Source organism: Peromyscus eremicus, chromosome 22, assembly GCF_949786415.1.
Source record: "Peromyscus eremicus chromosome 22, PerEre_H2_v1, whole genome shotgun sequence".
Lineage (NCBI taxonomy): Eukaryota > Metazoa > Chordata > Mammalia > Rodentia > Cricetidae > Peromyscus > Peromyscus eremicus.
Genome location: NC_081437.1, coordinates 23551174 through 23572792, shown reverse-complemented (window position 1 = coordinate 23572792; position 21619 = coordinate 23551174). Strand labels below are relative to the sequence as shown.

The following is a 21619-nucleotide window of genomic DNA, read 5'->3' as shown; positions in this document are numbered from 1 at the left end:
GCTGGTGGGGAGAGCCTGGGCAGTGCCAGGCAGAGCAGCAGGAAGGAGCTGGCTGGTGCGGCTCACACACCTCCTTCTTCTCTGGCTGCTGCCGCCTCCTCCTGATGCTGCCCACAGAGACCAAGGCAACCAAAGCGAGCTGCTCCTTCAGCTCGGCAGAGCCGTGCAGCCCTGCCAGCCCCGCCCCTCTGTCAGCCCAGCATGTGTGTTGTGTGTGTGTGTGTGTGTGTGTGTGGTATTCACCCAGCGTCGGGAATGTACGCTGAATTCATTATTCAGCAGCACCAGCCCCTAGATACAGCTCTGTCCAGCTTCAGGTGTCTTCTCTCAGCTCCTTGAATGGAAGCTCCTGCCACTTGGAGGATGGAAGCTCTATGCCTCTAAGAGCCAACAAACTGCAGAAGGCGTGAGGGTGGGGTGGGTGTAGGGTCAGGGCACCCCTTCTCCTGGGGATCAGGAAGTTCATGATCTGAGTTTGGATTGGACCGCTGGTGTCTTGGGGAGTTATCCACAATGACTCCTGTTCTCTCTTGCTAATCACAAGGGTTGTGGATGCTCAGAGGGCTTGGGGAACATGGGCAGGCCAGGCCCAGCTGCTCTGGATGGATCATGCTGTGTCACTTAGAAAGCCTCACTCAGGGGCAATGGAGATGTCTCAGTGGGTAGAGAATCTGCCACAAAAGCATAAGGACCTGAGTTTGGATTCTAGCATCTGTGTTAAAGATGGGGGCAGCGGCATGGGCTTCTAACCCAGCTCTGGGGCGAGGGAAGGGTGGAGATAGAATTCCTGGAGTTGAATGACCACCCAGCCTTATCTGAACGGATAAGCGCCAGGTTCAGGAAAGAGACCTGTCTTTAAATAGTGACTAAAGAAGACAGTGGAGGTTGACCTCAAGCTTCCATGCATAAACACATGCATATACCTACATGGATGCATACATTCCATGCACCCCCTCCCCCAACTCACCTAGAGTCTGGACACACACACCACATACTCATCTAGAGTCTAGAAAGCAGCTTCTATAAGGCAGCTTAGAGGATACACCCAAGGGCTGGTCCCTATGAAATACAAACATTAGAAGTAGCAATGTAGTGACCACCTGGCCATGCCCCTGGGACGCTATGTTTGTGCCCCTGGCATGCTAGATTCTGGTGCTCTGTGCTGGGATCATGGGTTTGAATTTCAGGCAGCTGGTCCTGAAATGGAAATCTGGTGAGATACCCTTCTGGGAGGCCACAGGGCTTCTTCTGTGTAGGGCAGTGTGTAAGACTCAGGACACCAATGTAGTTTTTTTCTCTTTTTTGGGGGGGGCCCTGCCACCCAGCTCCCAGATAAATCACACGGAGACAAGTTCTTACTTATGAATGCCCAGCCTTAGCTTGGCTTAGTTTCTAGCTAACTTTTCTTAAATTATCCCATCTACCTTTTGCCTCTGGGCTTTTCCCGTTCTCTTACTTCTGTAAATCTTACTCTTACTCCATTGCTGGGTGTAGCTGAGTGGCTGGCCCCTGGAGTCCTTCTCCTTCTCTGGCTGCTAGCTCTCATTCCTCCCAGATTTTTCCCCCTCTATATATTCTCTCTGCCTGCCAGCCCCGCCTACCCTTTCTCCTGCCTTGCTATTGGCCATTCAGCTCTTTATTAGACCATCAGGTGTGTTAGACAGGCACAGTAACACAGCTTCACAGAGTTAAACAAATGCAACATAAGCAAAAGTAACACACCTTAAAACAATATTCTACAACACCCCAACCTCCCCATCCCTGGCTGGGGACTATGAACTGGGGGAGGTGATGCAGTTGATGGGGGGTTTCCAGTGGGCAGAGAGATACCTCATTTTCCCTAATCAGCTGCTAGAGGTGACAGGAAGGACATCTGTAGAGGAATCCAAGGGACATCAGAAGACTGTCCACCCCCTCTTCCAGGAAGGGCTTGTAGGGAAAGGAGCCCAGGGGGACTGGATCCCCTGACCCTGGAGCCTGCACACCCTTGCAACACATGTTGCTCACTCTTGGTGGGATGTCCCCCATCTTGTCCCTGCCTCCTGGCCTGGCTTAGCAGAGGCCCGTTCTCAGGGCTAACTCTGCACCTGCACTCAGATGGGCTTTGGGACCCCCTTTGTGTGGCTACTGATCCGGGTGTCTCTCACTGCCCCGAGGTTTCTGCCTGTCCTCACACCTCCCCTGCTGACCCCAGGGAGATCCTTATACCTGAAAACTTCACAGGCTATCCTGTAATAGTCAGATGTCCAGATAATATGAACAGGGCTTGGAAGCTCAGTGGCCTGTCCAAAGGAGTCTACAGGCTTTGGGCTGACGGAATGGCTCAGCAGGTGCCCAACCTGCTCTTGCTGCCCAACCTGATGACCTGAGTTTGATCCCTGGGACCTATATGGTTGGTAGGAGAGGATCAGCTGGTCTTCTGGCTTCCAGATGTGAGCTGAAGCACATGCTCTCTTGCGCTCTCTCTCTCTCTCTCTCTCTCTCTCTCTCTCTCTCTCTCTCTCTCTCTCTCACACACACACACACACACACACACACACACACCATGTGCTCTCTCCACATAGATGATAAATAAATAAATGTAATAAAAGGGTATGAAGGTTTAAGGAGAGAAGCGCTAAACTTTCTCAGCTCGCTAACAAAGTTACCCCCTCGGAATCCCTCAGTGGAGTAACCTACAAATATCCAAGAGCCTTCCCCGTCTAACTGTTCCTTGTTCCTGACCCTATTTTTCTGTGTGCTCATTTTCTTCTCCCTCCCCAATTTCTGCTTGCCTTTTCCACATATATTTAATTACACTCAATTAGAAAATTCTTAGAAAATGCATATATTGAATGTGAGCAAATATCTAAAACTTTTAAAGACCAAGTTTAATGTCCCTTTAAAATTATACAGATTCGTCTTCATTGGTAAGGCTCAGTGGTACTTAGTAGTCCCCCTTCCTGAGGGTCCCTTGGCTGTATTTTGCTGTAAAGGGTGAATCTCATGGAGCCCTTTGCAGCCCTGTGCACGTTGAGGGAAAATCCTACAAAGCAGCCCTAGGAACCGTCACCAAACCTCAGTTTCCCTGTCTGTAAGAAGAGGGCAGTCCCAATGAGCATACCTTTTCTCCAGCAGCTGACCATTCCAAAAGCTGCCCCCATACACGAGTCAGAGTTCATGCAGAAAAAACAGGTCTTAGTGATCCAGAGCAGCTCAGGAGGGGGATGTGTCCGTGAGCTGGGCCAACTGGGATGCCACTAATGGGGAGGAAGTGAGTGTGTCACCTTGTAGAGCTGGGGTCATTGGGAAGTCTTCCTGGTGGATGTCACATCAGAGCTACAGGCCATGTTTTAAAAACAACTTTCTTGGCTGGGCAGTGGTGGCACACACCTTTAATACTAGCACTCGGGAGGAAGAGGCAGGTGGATCTCAGTGAGGCCAGCCTGGTCTACAGAGCAAATTTCAGGACAGCCAGGACTGTTACACAGAGAAACTCTGTCTTGAAAAACCAAAAACCAAAACCAAAACAAGACTTTACTGAATGTTTCCCTTAGTGCAGCACATGTCTCCCCAGGAGGCTTGGTAAACTATGGATACAACTGGATGGCATTTCCTCCACTGGCTTGGTAACCACTCACCCCCCTTTGGCTTCTCTGCCACACTAGGTTTCAGTTCTGGTGTGTGTGTGTGTGTGTGTGTGCGCGCGCGCGCCTCTTCAAGCATGTGGCTCCCCACCTCCCAGACTTGTTGGCGTCTGTTAGAGGGTATCTTTGGAGCTTTCTGATTGCAGTGGCATCCTATGCGTTCATTAGTGTCTATGGTCTTCATCAGCTGCCATTTACAGAGTCCAGTTGTACAGGTGACACTTCTCCCAGGCTGATATGGAAGAGGAGACCGACGTTGTGATGGTTAATATGGACAGGCTACTTGATAGGACCTGGATTCGCTACAAGTGGAAAAGCCTCATGGAGGGTAGGTAGACGGTTTGTGTAAAGCAAATCTTATGCAGACTTCAGGGCTTTGATGGCTGGAGGGAAACCCACCCCTGAAGACTCCTGTGCAGAATGAACTGTGGCACTTGAGACAAATCTAAACCACACACTTCATTACCTACATCCACATCACCCTAATAAAATAATGGACTAAAACGACCGAACGGAGCCAGGCTCTATTTTAGACAACAGTTTCAATCCAGCGCAGTGGAGAGGCACGGAAGAACAGCCCCGTTCATCTCAGCGATCAGAAAACAGAGTGGGGCAGAACCAGGGGCCGAGGCATAACTTTCCAAGGGTGGCCCCTAGTAACCCACTCACTCCAGAATTCTTTGTCTAAAAAGTCGCACCCACCCGAGGAACAAGGCTCGAAACAGGAGCCTGTGAGGGATATTCTAAACTCAAATTATAACATGCACACCCTCTTTCCCCTCCCCCTGCCCCGCCTCTGCTCCTGGAAGTGTCTCACCAAGTTGCCCAGGCTATCCTCAAAACTAGCAATCCTCCTCCCTCAGCCTCTGAAGATGGACTTAACAGGTGCAAATCATCAAACACAGCTCACTTTTTCTGAGGAATGTGAGAGAGGAGAGGGTAATGAAGACAGGAAGGAGGGACATCGAAACGACCGGGCTGGAAAACCACACATCAAGTGAGGCCCACCATGGAGCCCCTTCCGGAGCTCCAAGGATGGAGGAGCTCTGGGCCCTCCTAGTGGTCCAAACTGGATCGCCGAGAGCCACTTCCGCACCATATGTGAGCTCCATAGATAGGAACACCTAGGCTGGAGACCAGGAAGACTTGGCGGAGCCAACACAGTACATTGGTAGGGGTGCAGGTAGGGGGCATCTTCTCAGGCCCGCGAGGGAGGCGGTCTAGGGGAGCACACTGCAAAGAGGACTCACTGTCCCAGAACGAACTCGGGTTGCCAGGCATGTGGTTGCCGGGTGACCAGCTGGCTGTTGACCATAGGGCTGAGCCGAGCCACAGCGCGGGGCTCACAGCACCCCCACCATGGCCTCCCGTAGCGCGGGCACACTAATGACCGAATTCAATGCCGCCTTCGTGCCCCCCGCTCTCATGCCCGGGTAAGCTGCCAGGCACCCTGGCACACCTGAACCTGCGGGTCAGGGCTCTCCTCCTCCCTACTCCACACACCTGCCAGGATGCCGAGGCTCCGCCCTCCCAATTTGGGGGGGAGACTTCAAGGAAACCCACCTGGCCAATTTTTTCCTTCTTGGGTTTCACGGCTTTTCTACTATAACGACAGGCAGCGGCAGGTGATGGGGCTGGAGAAGCTGATGGTTGAGAATCAGCCCAGGATGATGCCATCTGCCATGGATGGGGCCAGAGTGAGGGAGAAGGAGGAGATGTGTGTGTGTGTGTGTGTGTGTGTGTGTGTGTGTGTGTGTGTGTGTGTGTGCTTGAAGCAGCAGCCCGGCTCCCAGAGAAATAATGTGAGGGGGAGCATGAGAGCACGCTGGATTTTCCAGGAATGTGAGTATTTATGGATTGAAGGAGGAACTGGGGCTGGGTGGGCATGGCTGGCAGAATCTGGCAGGGCAGTATTTGACAGTTGGTAGAGTACACTCTCCACCTGATTTTTACACATACTCTCTTCTGCACACTGAACAGACTGCAAAATGAAAACCACCAGCCTCAACAGAACACAGTATATTTTGCCTAATGTTTGAGGGTTTTTTTTTTTTTCCAGCAGAAGCCGCAAGGCATGGAGGGGCCTTCGTGTTACCATCATTTTTCAGAAACAATACACACTGAAGTAGCTGCAGTCGGAGGATGGGGCTTTAGTTTCCATCCTGCCTGTCTGTGGACGGGACCTTTCTCTGGTGTTCAGTCAGCTCAAATGCTACTTTGGTTGCCACCAGATAAAGCTGGTTGTACAAAAGCTTCCCAAAGGCAAGCCAGGAGTGTGGGATCAGCTTGCCTGTTCACTCATTCTTCACTTGGAAAAGATGTTGAGTGCTCATGGGGCATGGCCAGGTGTTAGGGGGTCCTGGGGGAAACAGAGACAAATGGGGAGAGATTGCCCTTGAGGGGCCCCAGTCTTCTATTTAGATTTTCTTTTCCTTAGATTTTTGAGACAGGGTCTAAGATTTTGAGCTCCGTGGTAGGCTAGGCTGTCCTTGGACTGCTCCTGCCTCAGCTTCCCCAAGTGCTGGCATTAGAAGTCTATGGCGCCAGGCCTGGATCTCGTGTCAATACTTAAGATTTAGTTCAAATTCATCTCTGTGGCCACGGCTAGCAGTGTTTGGGCCATAGTCTGGGGGTCTGTCATGAGGTTTGGCTTGATACACTGATGTTTTATTTTTCTGAAGCCTCCACAGGCTTTTTATTGGAAGAGCCTCTGCTGTCAGACCCCTTGGTTCCTTACGGCCCTTTCCCACAATCCCCTCACTCTGGAAGCTATGGGAGCTGTGATCTCAGGGCAGCGCCCACAGTATCTCTCTAAACCTACCACTTGTCTGCAGTTCCATTGAGTGCCGCATCCTACCCCATGATGCCTTTAGGAGTAGTAATGACGAATGGGCCATAAAGGAGGCTTTACTGGTCTGGATTAGGCTGGGCAGCTGAGCCCATGTCTGCTGCTTTCTTGTTGAGATCTTTCTGGGAGAGAGATGCTTTCCTTAAAGGGTCCCCATCAACAAGGAATGAATCAAGACATCTGGTGTTTCCACACCTCCCTGGCAATTCCGCTAACTTAATGAAAGAATCCAGGATTCCCTACCTCGCTTGGATAATTATTATTTTTTTTTCTGTTCTTTTTCAAACGTTAATCACAGATTCTAAAGAACAGCCAGTCTCTCCTGACACTCAAATCGCCTCCTTTGTAGTTTTATCCACAGGCAGAGAATATTGGGTTGGTTAGGACCACACAGCTCTCACAGCCCACCTCCTTGCTCTTTCAGATAGGGGCATGGAGGCCACGGGGGTCTATGCATGATCTCCTGCTGGTGACTGTAAGAGCTGGGATGGAGCCAGGTCTCTGGTGCCTGGCAGTAACACCATAACTCCCCAAGTAGGTGCCGTGTGCACAGTGTGATATGTTTTTTTCAAGCCCCCTCTGTAAAAAGGTCTCCATGGCCCAGTGTGATGGCTCAGCAGGTAAAGGAACTTGACGACCCAAGTTCAATACCTGGAACCCACACAGTGGAAGGAGAAGAGAACCCACTCCTGAAAGTTGTCCTCTGACCTCCCCACACCGGCCATGGCACATACGGCACCGCCCCCCCCCAAATTAATACATTAAAAAGTCTTCATAACAACCAAGAGGAGGAATGAGAATCTTGCCCAGGCCCACTCCACATGCCCTCATGGCTTTAATATTCCACTTTATCCCAGTATCTACCCTGAACCTTCATGGAACCCATCACAGGTCCCATTTCCTGGGCAGGGAGAGGAACAGAGTACACGGTGAGAGGCAGATGCTGGAGCCAGCCTGCCTGAATTTGAACCGGGGTCTCCTCACTTCATTACTTTCATTAGCCCCACTCTGTTCTACTTGGCTTATCTATTGAATGAAGACAACGCATGCAAGTTAAAAGAAAGTAAATCAGCCAAAATGTACACAGCCGCCCACGTGGTAGATGTGACCTATTACTGTTAGAATGCTACTGTGCTCAAAGCCTCAAGCTGCAGGGGGCAGCACCAGATGAGGAGGATGATAGTGATAGCGATGATGATGATGATGATGACGACGACGATGATGATGATGATGGTGGTGGTGGTGATGATAGTGTTCAGAAGGCTGCCAAAATGGCCTGTTTTGTTTCTTGCTGTTCCTAAGTGGCACATTGTCCAGACAACTTCTATAGATTGTAGATACTATCTGTAGGTACCTGGCTTAGGTGCCACACTATACTGCGTAAAGAACTCTTGGGTCCAAGGCCCAGGGGATCATAAGCCTTTTTAAGGGATAAGATGAGCTCCTGTGGGAGTCTGCCCTCTGCCTGCAGATCAGGTGTGGGTGACGCCTTCCCTGGCTCTCTACCTCCGTTCACACTTGTAGCTCCCTGTACATTCATTCATGCCCAGCCTGCGTCTTGAAGTTCACTCCAGAGGAGAAAGCATGGATTTGTAGCATTCACCTGGATCTGTGTCAGAAACCCTCCAGAGGTAGCTTAGTTTCGAGATGTCAGCATGGCGGGTCTAAAGCTAAGAAGGGGTGTGGTGATACATCACTACATGGGTTGTCAGTTTTCAGCAATTTCAGTTACCCAAAGTCAACCTCAGTCTGCAAATAAGAATAGAAACTTCCAGAGGCAGATAATTCATAAGCTTTAAATAATTTTATAAGTATATTATTGTAATTGTCCCATTATACCATTAGTTATTGCTAATCTATAGTTGTACACAATTTGTAAGTTAAACTTTATCGTAAATACATATGTATAGGAAGAAAGTGAGTAGAGAGAGTTGAATACCTGGTGATTATTTGCACACTTATTATCTTAGTCTTTCATACCATTTGTTTAATTACAACTTTAAGTAACTCAGTTTTTTTACACTAGCTATTTATTCATTTGCTTTTTAATACTAGCCTTTTAAACACCTTTTAAACAGATTTCTGAAGTTTTAGCAACCACTCTTTTGAGGCTAGATCAAGCGAGTACCACCAGCAAACCATTCCCTCATCGGAGGAGGTGGGGCAGAGGGCATGGGGTTGGCCAGGGCTCAGGGCAGGCCTAGCACATGGAGGTGCAGCCTCCAAGATGGGCCAGTCCATCGTGGAGTATGAACCAAAGGCTGTCTCAACGGATGTGGGCATCGGTGTTAGATCTGAGAGCTTTGGTTTGTGTCCCTCCGTGGGCCACACCTAGAGGTTCTGACGCCATTGGTTGGGCTAAGCACGAGGATGAGGTTTTTCAGCCCTCCTGGGTGATTCCAGTGTGGAGGACCTTTGTGATGGAGCGGGCACCAGCCTAAGCATCCTTTGAAAGGATTCTCCCAGGGTGCAACCTTCCTGTGTGTGCTTCTGACGGCTCAGCCTTAGGCTGCAGGGTCTGCGAGTCTCATCCCAGCTGCCTGAGCAGGGGCATTCAAGCAGACATCGGACTCTAGAACCCCCCTCTCCTCCTCTAGACTCTGCCCCGCAGGAAGTCCCATCTAGTGCTCTCCTCCTCAGAGGATGCCTGTTCTCATTTGCTGGGGTTCTCTGGCAAGCCATTTACCTTTCTTCCCAGTGTGGTTCCCGAACCTCTGCCCCAGGGCTATCTCCTCCTCAGTTTTCAGCCCTAAGCTGAGTTGGGGTGGTTCTTAGGTAACTGGTGCCTCTCACACAAGCTGGGGCACTAAGAAGCCCCTGGGAACAGAGCGTCGGGAGCCTGGAAACCCGGGCTACGTATCAGAGGTTCTTCTCCTCCTTTCCTATAGAAAGATGGGCTCTTCAAAGCGAGCCTCCATTTGTCACTTCAACCCGATAAACACTTACAGAGCATCTGCTGGGTGGGAACGGTAGGAGCACAGAAAGAAGCAGTAGGAAGAATACTCCGAGGGTTCAGACCATTTCAAATACAACAGAATGTGAACAGGTCAGAGAAAAAACAACAGGGGGTGAGCAGGGCCTAGGAATTCATCAGTAGAGGCTTCCTGGGAAAGAGAGTTACTCGGGTTGGGAATTTAGTGCACTTGCCTAGCATGCATGAGGCCCTAGGTTCAATACACAACACTGTTTAAGAAAAAGAGTACACTTAACATCACCTAGAACGGCAGACAGGCTCACAGAGGAGGGAGGGAGGGAGCCCTCTGGGTGGAGGGGAGGGCTTGAGCAGAAGCAAGGGCTGGAGGTTCTGTGTTTTCAAAGCAGCCGTCTAATTGGCCTGAGTGGGAAAACTTCAATAGGAAAGTTACGAACAAGGTGGGTAAGATCCCTCACACAGCCCCACAGGTAGAGACGCCCTCCCCCAAAAGCTCGCCATAGGCAGTGGGGAGCCCTCACAGGGTCTGCCGAGGGCTGGGGTGGGGTAGGAGGATGCCATCAGCTCGCTCCGTCCTCAGTGGAAGGTATGGCAGAGAAGAGGCTTGTGCACAGAATGGGAACACGCCGAATGTAGCAAGTTAATTAGTTAATAAGGCTGCTCAAGGGATCCCTGATGCTCATGGTAATTAATTTTAATGTCAGCTATGGGGCCAGCCAGTGCTCTTAAGAGGCAGGGATGGGATTGCTCCCTGCACACACGGTGATCCACAGTGGGCCTTAGAATCCATTTGTGGTCTTGGCCCAGGAGCCTGGCTCGGCATCTCCTGGCTTGTGTGTGCAGGTAGATGGAGAAACATGGGGGCAGATGAATGGGCACGGACAGAAAGAAGGGGTGGGGAGGAGATGAGCTTGTGCCACCGCTCAATGCTCAGTTATAAAACCTACCATTTCCCTGTCACAGGGCCAACAAAAAACAGGGCAGCAGAAGGTTCTAATATGGAGCCCTATGGGGTCCGCTGAAGGCCCACACATCCAGGTGCAGCCAAGGGACCTGCGCCTAGCTTCTTGATGAGTCCTCTGAGTGCTAAATAATGAGAATGCGTGTGCACACACATCCACCTGGCAGAGCTGCGAATTCAGACGGGAAGCCAGGCAGAACTGAAGAGTTGCGGAGGAGGGGGCTTCTATTCTATTGGGATGCAAATACCTTGGCATTCAGAGAGGGTGGGAGGCAGGGAGCAGAGGAGGAGCGTGGCAGGAGCTTGGGGGTGGTGAAGAGAAGACTCCCAAGGGCAAGTCTCATCTCCACAGCTCTTTTCTTCGGAAGAGCCCCGATGCCTTGTGGGTGGGATGCTTCACGCGCTTTGGAAATCTGAACTCCCTTTAGAACAGGCCAGAGACATGTGCTGCCAGCGATCTGGACCTCTCGCTCCTCCCATGAGCATGTATTAAGTGCTGGGTCTGGGGCTTGGGAAGAACAGAGTCGACACAGGCTGTCTTAGTTCACTTTCTACTGCTGCGATAAGACACTGACCAGATCCAGCTTGAGGAGAAAAGGGTTTATTTGCCTTACATATCTAATCACAGTCCATCATTGAGGCCAAGGTGGGAACTCAAGCAGGGCAGGAGCCTGGAGGCAGGGGCTGAAGCAAGGACCACGGAGGAGTGCTGCTTACTGGCTTGCTCTCTATAGCTTGCTCAGCCTGCTTTCTAATATGACCCAGGATGACCTGTCCTGAATGGCACCTCCCACATCACCCGTTTAAAAAAAAAAAAATACCCCCATGGACTTGCCTACAGGCAATCTGATGGAGGCGTTTTCTCAGCTGAAGTTCCCTCTCCCCAGACGACTCTGTGACAAGTTGACAAAACAAAACACTAACCAGGATGTGCATGGACTTGGGTCTGAATGTAAGGATGAAAATCGCAATAGCAAACGCCCGTATGAGGTCCAGGGTGAGGTCAGGGAGGCAACTCAGAGGACCGGCTCTTCCCAAGTGAGTAGAAGGCAAGTCCCCTGAGGGGGGAGATGGCATCAGAGGCTTAGGGTACGACACTGTGTGTGCCTCTGCTAGACCCGGGTGTCCAGAGGGAAGTGGGCAATGTGAAGAAGATTGCTCCGACCTGGACACAGGATACAGTGGTGTTGGGAGGAGGGATGGTGGGGATGAGAGGGGGGTGGGACTTAGTTGAGGAAAGACTCTAGGAGAATTGAGGTTGTCCTGGTGAGCATAGTTGTGGGAGAGAGGAAGGCAGAGAGAGAGATTTGGGGAGTATATGAACAGAATTGAGGGAGGTCTGTGTGCGGGGTATTGGAGAAGAAATGGCAGACCACTGCTTGCTGGATGGGGCAGTGTTAGCAAGGGCAGCATTATAACACTGGGCAGAAGGGGAAGCGGGCGAGCAGAGTCTGAGCATCTGTAAGTGGAATAGCTGGGGCTGGAGATGGAGCCAGGCATCATCAGTGCATAGGAAATGGAAATCTTTCATGGTGAGGTTTCCCCAAAGAAGCCAGTCTTTGAAGAGAGAGCCATGGGTGTAATACCGAGATGACTCATAACTTGAACTGACCCTCCACCAGACCTCTCCAACCCCCTGCTTTGTGGGTCTCCTTAAGCCAAGCCCTTCTCTGTCTCCCAAAGGAAACTCTGCCAGTACCTACCCAAGGAGTGGGCCTCCCTCCTGGCTTTTCATGAAAACCCTGACCACGGTCCAGCTTGGTTTGGAGCTGGTCCTTGCTGGTTGCCAAATGGCATGGCAGACAGGACACGACCTCATGACCCTATGACTTCTGCCTGAGAGTCGGAGCTTACGTCTCCATGCTGTAGCATTGTGCCACCACACAGTAGGGTCCCAGAAAGGCAACTTTTAACCTCTCTCTGTCCTTCTAGCTCTGTCTCTGTCTGTCTTTCTGTCTGTCTCTCTCAGATGCATATACAAAAAAATGAAAGCCGTAGGTCTTCCCAAGTCATCCATCACCCAAAGTTACCATTTGGTGAACCCTATCTTAGGTCTGAAAAAAGGGCCCGATGAAGGACAGATGTGAAGTCACATGAAATCGATTTTGTAAAACAATACAATCAGACCTTATTTGCTATTTCAAAATGAAAGTGTGAAATTTGATCTCACTAGGATGGAAGAGAAAGAAACTGAAATAAAAGGGAAGACTAGGCAGACTTTAAATAAATCTCAGCTCATCAGAAAAAGATACCCCTCCAAGATCCTTGGGCGCGTGGGGGTGGGGGTGGGCAGGAAGAGAGCGACTAAAAGCCAACAAAGGCTGAGAGAGTCATTATGTCGTGTACTTGTGATGGCGTTTCCATTTTCGATGGCATGGGTTGACTGTTCGGAGACATTCTTAGTACGCTCCCATCTCCCCTCCACCCACCTTTCGATTATGGCTGCACAGGTTATTTTTGCCTTGACAGGTTTTATAACATTCACCCCTGTTCTGCAGGCAGCGCTCACCTGGCTGCTATTCCTAGTCCTCTTCTTGAATAGGTTGGAAGATCACCAGCCCTCATTCTCACAGAAGCTCTGCTTGACTGAACTTAATTTTTCCTTTGAATCCACCCCTTGTTTGGCAGGGTTTTGTTGTCACTGAACACTTCATTTAGGGAAAGCCTGTGAGGATTTTATTTTCTACATCTTCGTGCTGGGAAAGGACTGACAGGCCTCTTGGCTGGTGTGATAGTCTCAGGTCATGCTTCCTGTAGAGTGTTCTCTACAACCCACACGTCTTCCCATCTCCATTCTTTTCTTTTTCAAATTGGTGTGGTGTCTTAGGGTTTCTACTGCTGTGAAGAGACACCATGACCATGACAATTCTTATAAGGAAAACATTTAATTGGGACTTTTGGCATGGAGAGGCAAAACATGCATCTCTCCTTCCAAAGAAAAGGAGGAGAGAAGACTACAAGTTCCTTGTACCACCAGGGCTTAACTGGGATTGCCCTGCTGTGTGGCTGGACCTCAGTTCTCATGGACGGTGGTCGTTGTCTTAGGACATGTATTGGAAGTCCCTAGAACATGGTCACTGACCTTCTGGTGTTGATTAATCTAGGTTCAACTGTGCTCATCACTACAACTGTAGATACTCTATCTGCTTGTCACTCTATCTGTTTAATAAACAGTTTGGTTTCCCCCCCACATACCATGTGCCAGACCAAGTATGAAGAACCAGGGACACAAATATGTAGAACACAAACCCATCCCACATCTGAGAAGCTCACCATCTGGTGGAGCACATGAAGTCTTACTAAATAGACTAAGCTGGCCTCAAACTCAGAAAGTTTAAGCAGTGAAGGAATCTATCAACAACAGAAAGCTAATATATATGTAATTGAACAAAGGGACCAAGTTCCAGGCCTACAAGCAAAAGAACTTGGCGTCTTTGATCATGTGGTTCTGGCTTTACCAGGGAATATACAGGAAAGGAGTTGTGGAATCTACCTCCGCAGCTAAGGAAAGCTGCTGAGGCCAGATGCACATCAGGACCGTCCCTGCATGGAGGTCCAGAGAGACCATTGTGTGAAGCTGTGAAGGTAAAGCCTGGATTTTGTTGGAGACCTCAAGATGTTGGAGATGCCAGAGGTGTGGGATGCCTGCCAAGAAGAGCCATCGATTTGTTGTGGAACCAGCATAAAAGAAAAAAAAAGTGTGTTGTAGTCAACAAAGCTGAAAGGAATTGGAGATCTGAAGAACACTTTGACATCAGACATGGAGATAGAGAATTTGGAGTTTGCCCAGCTGGTTTTAGGTCTTGCTTTTTGATCCAATATATCCTCACTATGCTCCCTTTCCTCCCTTTTGGAATGGTAATGGATATTCTGTGCCATTGTATGTTGGGAGTATGTGATTTGCTTTTTGATTTTAATTTTACAGGAGGTTACAGTTAAGCAATTGCCTTAGTCTCAGAAGAGATTTGGACTTTGGACTTTTAAACAGTGTTGAGACTGTGAAAGTCTATAGGGACTTTTGAAGCTGGATTAAATGCATTTTACATTATGGTATGGCTACAAGTCTATGGTGGCCGCAGTGGAATGTGGTGGCTTGAAAAAGAATGGCCCCCATAGGTTCATATATCTGAATGCTTAGAGACCAGGGAGTGGAACTGTTTGGAAAGATTAGAAGGATTAGGAGGTGTGGTCTTGTTGGAGTAGGTGTGGCCTTGTTGAAGGAAGTGCATCACTGAGGGTGGGCTTTGAGGTTTCAAAAGCCCAGTGTTTCTCTCTTCCTCTTCACCTATGGATCAGGATGTAACTCAGAGCTACCCCTCCAGGGCTATGCTTTCCACCATGATGATGATGGACTAAGCCTCTGAAACTCTAAACAAGCTCCCAATTAAATATTTTCTTTTATAAGAGATGCCTTGTTCGCCGGGCGATAGTGGCGCACGCCTTTAATCCCAGCACTCGGGAGGCAGAGCCAGGCGGATCTCTGTGAGTTCGAGGCCAGCCTGGGCTACCAAGTGAGTTCCAGGAAAGGCGCAAAGCTACACAGAGAAACCCTGTCTCGAAAAACCAAAAAAAAAAAAAAAAAAAAAAAAGAGAGATGCCTTGTTCATGGTGTCTTTTCACAGCAATAGAAAAAGACTAAGATGGGGTGGATTGAGGGCCTGAGTCCAGCTGCCTAGCACCTACATAAAAGTTTAAAATCTAAGTGTGGCTGAACACATCAATAACTTGAGCACTGGGAATCTGGAGGGGTCACAGTGCTCACTAGTGAGCCAGTCCAACCAGGTAAGCTCTGTATTCAGTTGGTGACTCTGTCTCAAAAACTCAGGTGGAGAGCAATGGAAGAACCACCCAACATATAGACCTCTGACCTCCATATATGTATCTCTCTCTCTCCCTCCCTCCCTCCCTCTCTCCATCCATCCATCAACTCACCCACCCACCCACCCACCCACCCATCCATCCATCCATCCATCTATCTATCATTTAGGGAGTACTCTCTCTTCCTTCCTTCCTTCCTTCCTTCCTTCCTTCCTTCCTTCCATCCTTCCTTCCTTCCTTCTTTCCTTCCTTCCTTCCTTCCTTCCATTCTCTCTCTCTCTCTCTCTCTCTCTCTCTCTCTCTCTCTCTCTCTCAGATGAATGGAAAAGGATGAAGAAAAAGAGACCCAAAGAATGATCAGGGAAGTGGGTACGAAGAACAGTAAGCAATAACGACATTTCCAGGTGGAGGGGAGGTGTGCTCCGCGCTAACAGCCGGGAGGGCAGCATCAGCACTGGTGGCGGCAGCTGAAGGAGAGTCAGATGTTGGAGGGTGAGGGATGGAGAGCAACAGTGACTGTGCAGACTGGAAAGCCTTGGTCCGTGTCAGACATGTGCTGGGCAGCCTTGCTCTGTGAGCCTCGTATAGCCAAGGCTCTCCCGTCTCAGAAGGGTCCCTAAGTCTTTCACATCTTCTCTTCCTCTTTCTGGGCCTCCTTGGCATCAAAAGAGTTGTTCCAGGGTGTTTAGCAGCACAGAGCCCTGGTCAAGGTCCCCAGGTCACTTGAATAAGCATCTTGAGAAGCCATGGGAATGTCAACCTGAAAACCACAATTATCTTGAGAAGGAGTGTGAGGAGTTGGAAGAGGGAGAGGCAGAAATTCAGTACTCGTGTACGTCATTTTCAAAAAAGAATTTTTAATTAAAAACAACACAGCTCTCACCTCAAAGGAGAGAAGAGAGTTTATTCTAGAGCCAAAGACGGGTGTTCATAGACCGGAACTCAGAGTTCAGTTACCGTGAATTCCGTGTTCCAATGTGGTAACAGTTCGATGAAGCTTGTATAGTAACAGAACAAAGAGAGTCATAAATCAAGACACTTTAAAAATACATCGGTGGGGGGGGGGGTCCGCTGGAGAGATGGCTCAGTGGTTAAGAGCACTGGCTGCTATTCCAGAGGACCCAGGTTCAATTCCCAGCGCCCACATGGCAGCTAACAACTGTCTGTAACTTCAGTTCCAGGGGATCTGATATCCTCACACCGATGCACATAAAATAAAGTTAAATAAATTATTTAAAAAAATATATTAGTGGAACCACTGAGTAGGTGTTCGAGGCAAAGTTTCCTGTTACAGTCTCCACGTGCTATCTGATGGCATTCTTAGCCTTTTGGTTGGTAGAAAATAGGGTTTTAAGTTAATCCACTCAAAGGGTTTTTACCTATTAGTCACTGGATATTAGGTCAGACACAAACGTGGGCAAGGAATGGCTGTTTCGTGGGCCACAGATAGCCCAAGACAGAACATGATTAGGCTCTGGACCGGCAACATCCAACCTCTCCAATCCCAACCTCTTCAATTAAAACATTGAAGTTTTAATCAGCTACTCAGCCTTGAAAAAAAAATTTAGTTGAAGGTGCAACTCCTTTAGGGGACTTCCGTTTGGAGGAACAAGGCCCCGCTGGGCGAGCCTGTGCTATAGAAAACCAAACACCCACGGTATTTCACTGCTGAGTTCCACCAACTTCTCTTCTCTCTTCCCTATAACGAGATGACTGTGGAAGATCGGGGCTAGACAGAGCCCAGAATCTTCTGGCTGGCCCCTAAAGAGCTGGGGGATCTGTGCGTGGGTGACTGGCCTGTAAGCTCCCTGAGAGGTTCAGAGGTCTATGGTCTGGAGGACAGCCACCCAGTCATCCCCTCTGTGCCAAGGAAGTGGCCCAGAGGCCTGTTCACGTGATCTTCCCCTAAAGCCCCGAGCAGGCTAGTGCTCTTTGAGAATCCTCTCACAGCCAGAGGGACGCGGGAACCCTCCATTGCCCCGGGCCTGTCTGGGAACTAGCTATGGATGTCATGTGTCTTCCTCCACCCGTCCCCTCCCCGCTGTCACGCAGGTATAAAGGCCATGTCCCCAGTGTGGCTTTCTCCTTTGGCTCCTCTTACGGCAACACCACCTTCAAGTACTTCCAGGACCTCCGCAACACAGCCTTGGAGAAGAGCTACGCACTCCTCAGTGGAGGCCGCTTCCCCACCATCTTCTCCCCTAACCCCACCCTGGTGCTAACCAACCAGGCCCAGGACTGGGATCGCTTTCTGCATCTGCCCACCTACACCCGATCCAACCTGGACAGCAGCCGCAACTTCGAGATCAATAACTTTTATCAGGTGAGCGGCCTGCCGGGTTGCAGCCCCAGCCCGGGAAGGCCTGGGTGGCTGGGGAGAGGAGTTTGCCCTTTTCAGAGTTTCAGGGCCAGAGGAGATCTATATTCGAGAGGTTTCCATGGCTCTGTCTTGGATTTTCTCAATTGAGGTTCCCCTTTCCCAGATGACACTAGTGTGTATCAAGTTGACATGAAATTAACCAGCATGAGGGTACTTGCTTACTTCTTACCTGAAGGAAAGGCCCCCCAACAAACCCCAGGGAAAATCATACACAATCAAAGGGTCCACTGAAATTTCTGGGTACCTGCTAACCCTCCACAGTTCCCATTCCCCTAAGAGTGGGCCCCAAGTCATTCCCAGCCCAGATTGTACCAAATTGTCTGGTGAAGAGCTGGAGATGAAGGAGACCTAGCCACACCCCTGGTACTTTTCTTCTCTGGCTCATCAAGTGTCCGTCCCAGTGCTGCCCAGACCTGTTCCCTTGGTTGGAAAGAGGGTTCAGTTCATGCTAGCTCTGGGAGCCCTGTTCTTCACAGCATCTTCCGTCACCCCCACACCCCCCATGCACCCCCCCCCCAGCCTGATAGGAAGGACATGGCCATTGTCTGATGCCAGAAGGGACCTGTCCGAGGGAGGGACAGGATGAGTAGACAAGCTCGGGCTTTGAGAAGCCGTGGGAGCATCTCAGTGTGGCCGTGGCAGCCTTTCTGTCCGTTTTGACTCACACAGACACACCTGCTCCAGGAGTGAAGGAAAAGCTGAGCTTGTGTGGACAGTGGTGTGCTTAGGGCAATGATTGTGTGGAGGGTGGTGTGCTTAGAGCATTCCTGTGTGGACATGGGTAGATGTGCTAGGGCATGCCTGTGTAGACATGGGTAGATGTGCTAGAGCATGCCTGTGTGGACATGGGTAGATGTGCTAGGGCATGCCTGTGTGGACATGGGTGGGTGTGCTTACGGCATGCCTGTGTGGACAGTGGCTAGGCATGCACATTTTAAGCTGGGATTTCAGAACTTCTCATAGTTACTTGGTCCTCTTTTACTCACCGTAGCCGAACTGCTGTGTGGGTACCAATATACCTTATAGGCAGAGGAGGAACTAGGGTGTAGAGATCAACAGCTGGGTCGCCGTTGAGATGAGTCCTCGGGATCCCCGGGGACTCTCCCAGGAGCCTGGGAGGAGACTTCCCACTCCTGCCTGGGTATCGCTGGGCACGGGTGATGTAGCAACAACCTGTTGTGTGTTCTTTGGCTGAGCGGTAGGCAGTGCAGCAGCAGCGGAACTACTACCAAGACAAGACTGGCACGGTGCCCCGTGTTCCCTACTTCGTGCTGCCTGTGAAGGAGCGGGACCGGTACCCCCTACCCACCGACCTGTGAGTGTCCCTGTCTCCCTCTCTACCGTGAACACACACACACACACACACACACACACACACACACACACACACACACACACACACACACACACAGGCCACTCATTCCTCATCCAGCCCTAGAGCCCCGACGCTCGGAACCCATTAACAACCTAACGCGTGGTGCCTGACGTGCAGAGGCAGACAGTTGCGTTGCAGAGGGGGTCCCAGGCCCAGCCACTTGTGGCGGGAGAATGCCAGGCACCTGCGTGGGCAGAATCAGAAAGTGTTTTCCTGACCTGATGCATGCTCCACAGCTTTTGCTGGTGGGAACCTGCCCACAGCTTCCTCGGCAATGGCCCCCTTCTTAAAGCTGCACCAGTTCCAACCTGGAGCTGCTGCTGCCCTCTGGTGGTTGAATAGGACACTACATGGACTAGAGAGGGGCTACCAGCTTGCCACCCCCCATCTTCTCGCCCCCTCCTGTGGAACCCAGTCTGGGATGTTCTGGGGACCTAGTCACACACCAAGGACTTGAAAATACCTTAAAAACCCAACTATCCAAGTTTTAAAGAAAAATGTAAGAAAGCATGTTACATTCTAGCCCTCACGCCTGGGGCTATCTGGGCGACTTCCTTGGCCCACCTCCAGGGAAGACCTCCTTTGCCCTGCAAGGTGAGTGAGGCAATGTCATTCCCTCCCATCACCCAAGGGATCACAAGCTTATTCCTGGTGCCTGCGGCTGGGGGACCATGGTGACTCGTGCCTGGGATAGAGACCAGCAAGACTCCAAGCCCATTCCTCACCCCACTCTTACAACCCGCCTCTCTTTGTCTGGGGAGGGGCTCTTGGGAGGTCAGTGGGCAGGTTTGGGGTTTCTAACCCTTACTAAGCCCTGCTCACCTCAAGAGTCCGGGCCTCGGCATTCAGGGAAAGCAACTGTTCCCACGGAGTTTGCAGACATTGTCTCGCTGCCTCTAGAGGCGCCTCTCTGTAAGAGAGGTGGGTCTGTTGGTAAGGAAGGAAGCTGAGTCCAGAGAGGACTCCAGGAGCTTGGGCCAGGTTGCCTGGTAGTTGGCGACACAGTCCGGGAAGAGACCCGTGTCTGCTGCAGTCAACTCAGCCTTTGAGTGGGCCATTCTCTGAGGCAGTTCTCAGCCAGTGTGTCCTTGGGGACAGGTCTCCCGAGACCTTGCAGATGTGTTCTTCTTGAATCTTCAGATCCTTGTGTCTCTTTCTTCACCAAACCACCTGGTAGTCAGTTCTGTTGACAGTGCCATGCCTGACATAGACAGTTAATCCTAAGTGCCCAGGGAAGGTCAGCGATCAGTTCTGTAGCCTGGAGAGTCTCAGCCTTTTTGGAATTCCATCACTACCATCACTACCATCACCACCATCACCATCACAACCATCACCTTCACCATCATCACCACCATTACCATCATCACCACCATCACCTTCACCATCATCATCATCAACACTATCACCACCACTATCACAACCATCACCTTCACCATCATCAACACTATCATCATCACCATCACAACCATCATCATCGTCATCACCATCATCACCATCATCAACACCGTCACCTTCACCATCATCAACACTATCATCATCTTCACCATCATCATCAACACCATCATCACCACCATCACAACCATCACCTTCACCATCATCAACACTATCATCATCACCATCACCACCATCACCTTCACCATCATCATCAACATATCATCACAGCCATTACCTTCACCATCATCAACACTATCATCACCACCTTCACCATTATCATCAACATATCATCACAGCCATTACCTTCACCATCATCAACACTATCATCACCACCTTCACCATCAGCACCATCAACACCATCATCACCACCATCACCTTAACCATCAACACTATCATCATTCTTATTGTCACCGTCCTCACCTTACCTATCATCATAATTACCATTCCTACCATCACCATCATTACCCCTGTTACCTTCACCATCATCATCATCATCACCATCCCCATCTGTCACCACCATCATCTTCACTGTACCGTCATCCTCAGCCCCCACCTCCTGTAACCGTCAAGGCTTTACTCTTGCCTTGCATTATGTTAAGTGCTCTGTATGCAGAGTTTCATTGAGAACAAGGCCCAAACGGTAATAGTAACAGCCGTTCGTTGTTACATGGGTTTGTTTCCAGCTGGAGACAGCACCAGAATCCACACCCAAGTCCATGTGACTTAGCAGATGTCACACTGCTGAGTGACTACAGGGCCACAAAGCCATTGTGGGTACACGCCGCTATGGTGAACACTCTTTACCCTCCCCACAAGGCACTCTGCCTGACAATGGCCCCGTCCTCACCCCCAGGCCTCCTCTCACCCCGAAGAATAAGTGGCACCTTTTAAGAGTGTCCCCTGACTACCTGAAGCACTCTCAGACTTTCCCGTCGGGGAAGAGAGTCTCCTCACAGGAGCGGAGGAGGAGGGACCTCTACTTCGAGTTCAGAGCCTGAAGCCAGGAGCCTTGGCTTGACCAGGCTGGCTGGCTTGCAATAAAATCTTCAGCCACAACCTTCCCATGTGCCTCTCCTTTGGGTCCTGTCACCATGCATGACGGTATCCTGAGCGCCTGGGGAGAGCTAAGCCTAAGGGATTCAAACTGAGACACAGTGTCCACCTGCTGTGGACCACCTAGCTGTTCCCAAGTTGAGCCAGGTGGGGCCAGGGGGTCTGACAAAGGTCGGGCTCACAAGTCCGCCC

The 21619-nt window shown here is 50.3% G+C and overlaps 1 protein-coding gene across 1 annotated transcript; it reads left to right on the top strand.

Annotated features, from left to right (window-relative positions):
• Nucleotides 1-4925: 4925 nt before the first annotated feature.
• Nucleotides 4926-21430, top strand: Cimip2c (ciliary microtubule inner protein 2C). The gene is made up of 4 exons (XM_059248371.1): nucleotides 4926-5059; nucleotides 17238-17508; nucleotides 18768-18880; nucleotides 21228-21430. The coding sequence occupies exons 1-4, from the start codon at nucleotides 4986-4988 to the stop codon at nucleotides 21370-21372; spliced, it is 603 nt and encodes a 200-aa protein (XP_059104354.1). The 5' UTR covers nucleotides 4926-4985; the 3' UTR covers nucleotides 21373-21430.
• Nucleotides 21431-21619: the final 189 nt, after the last annotated feature.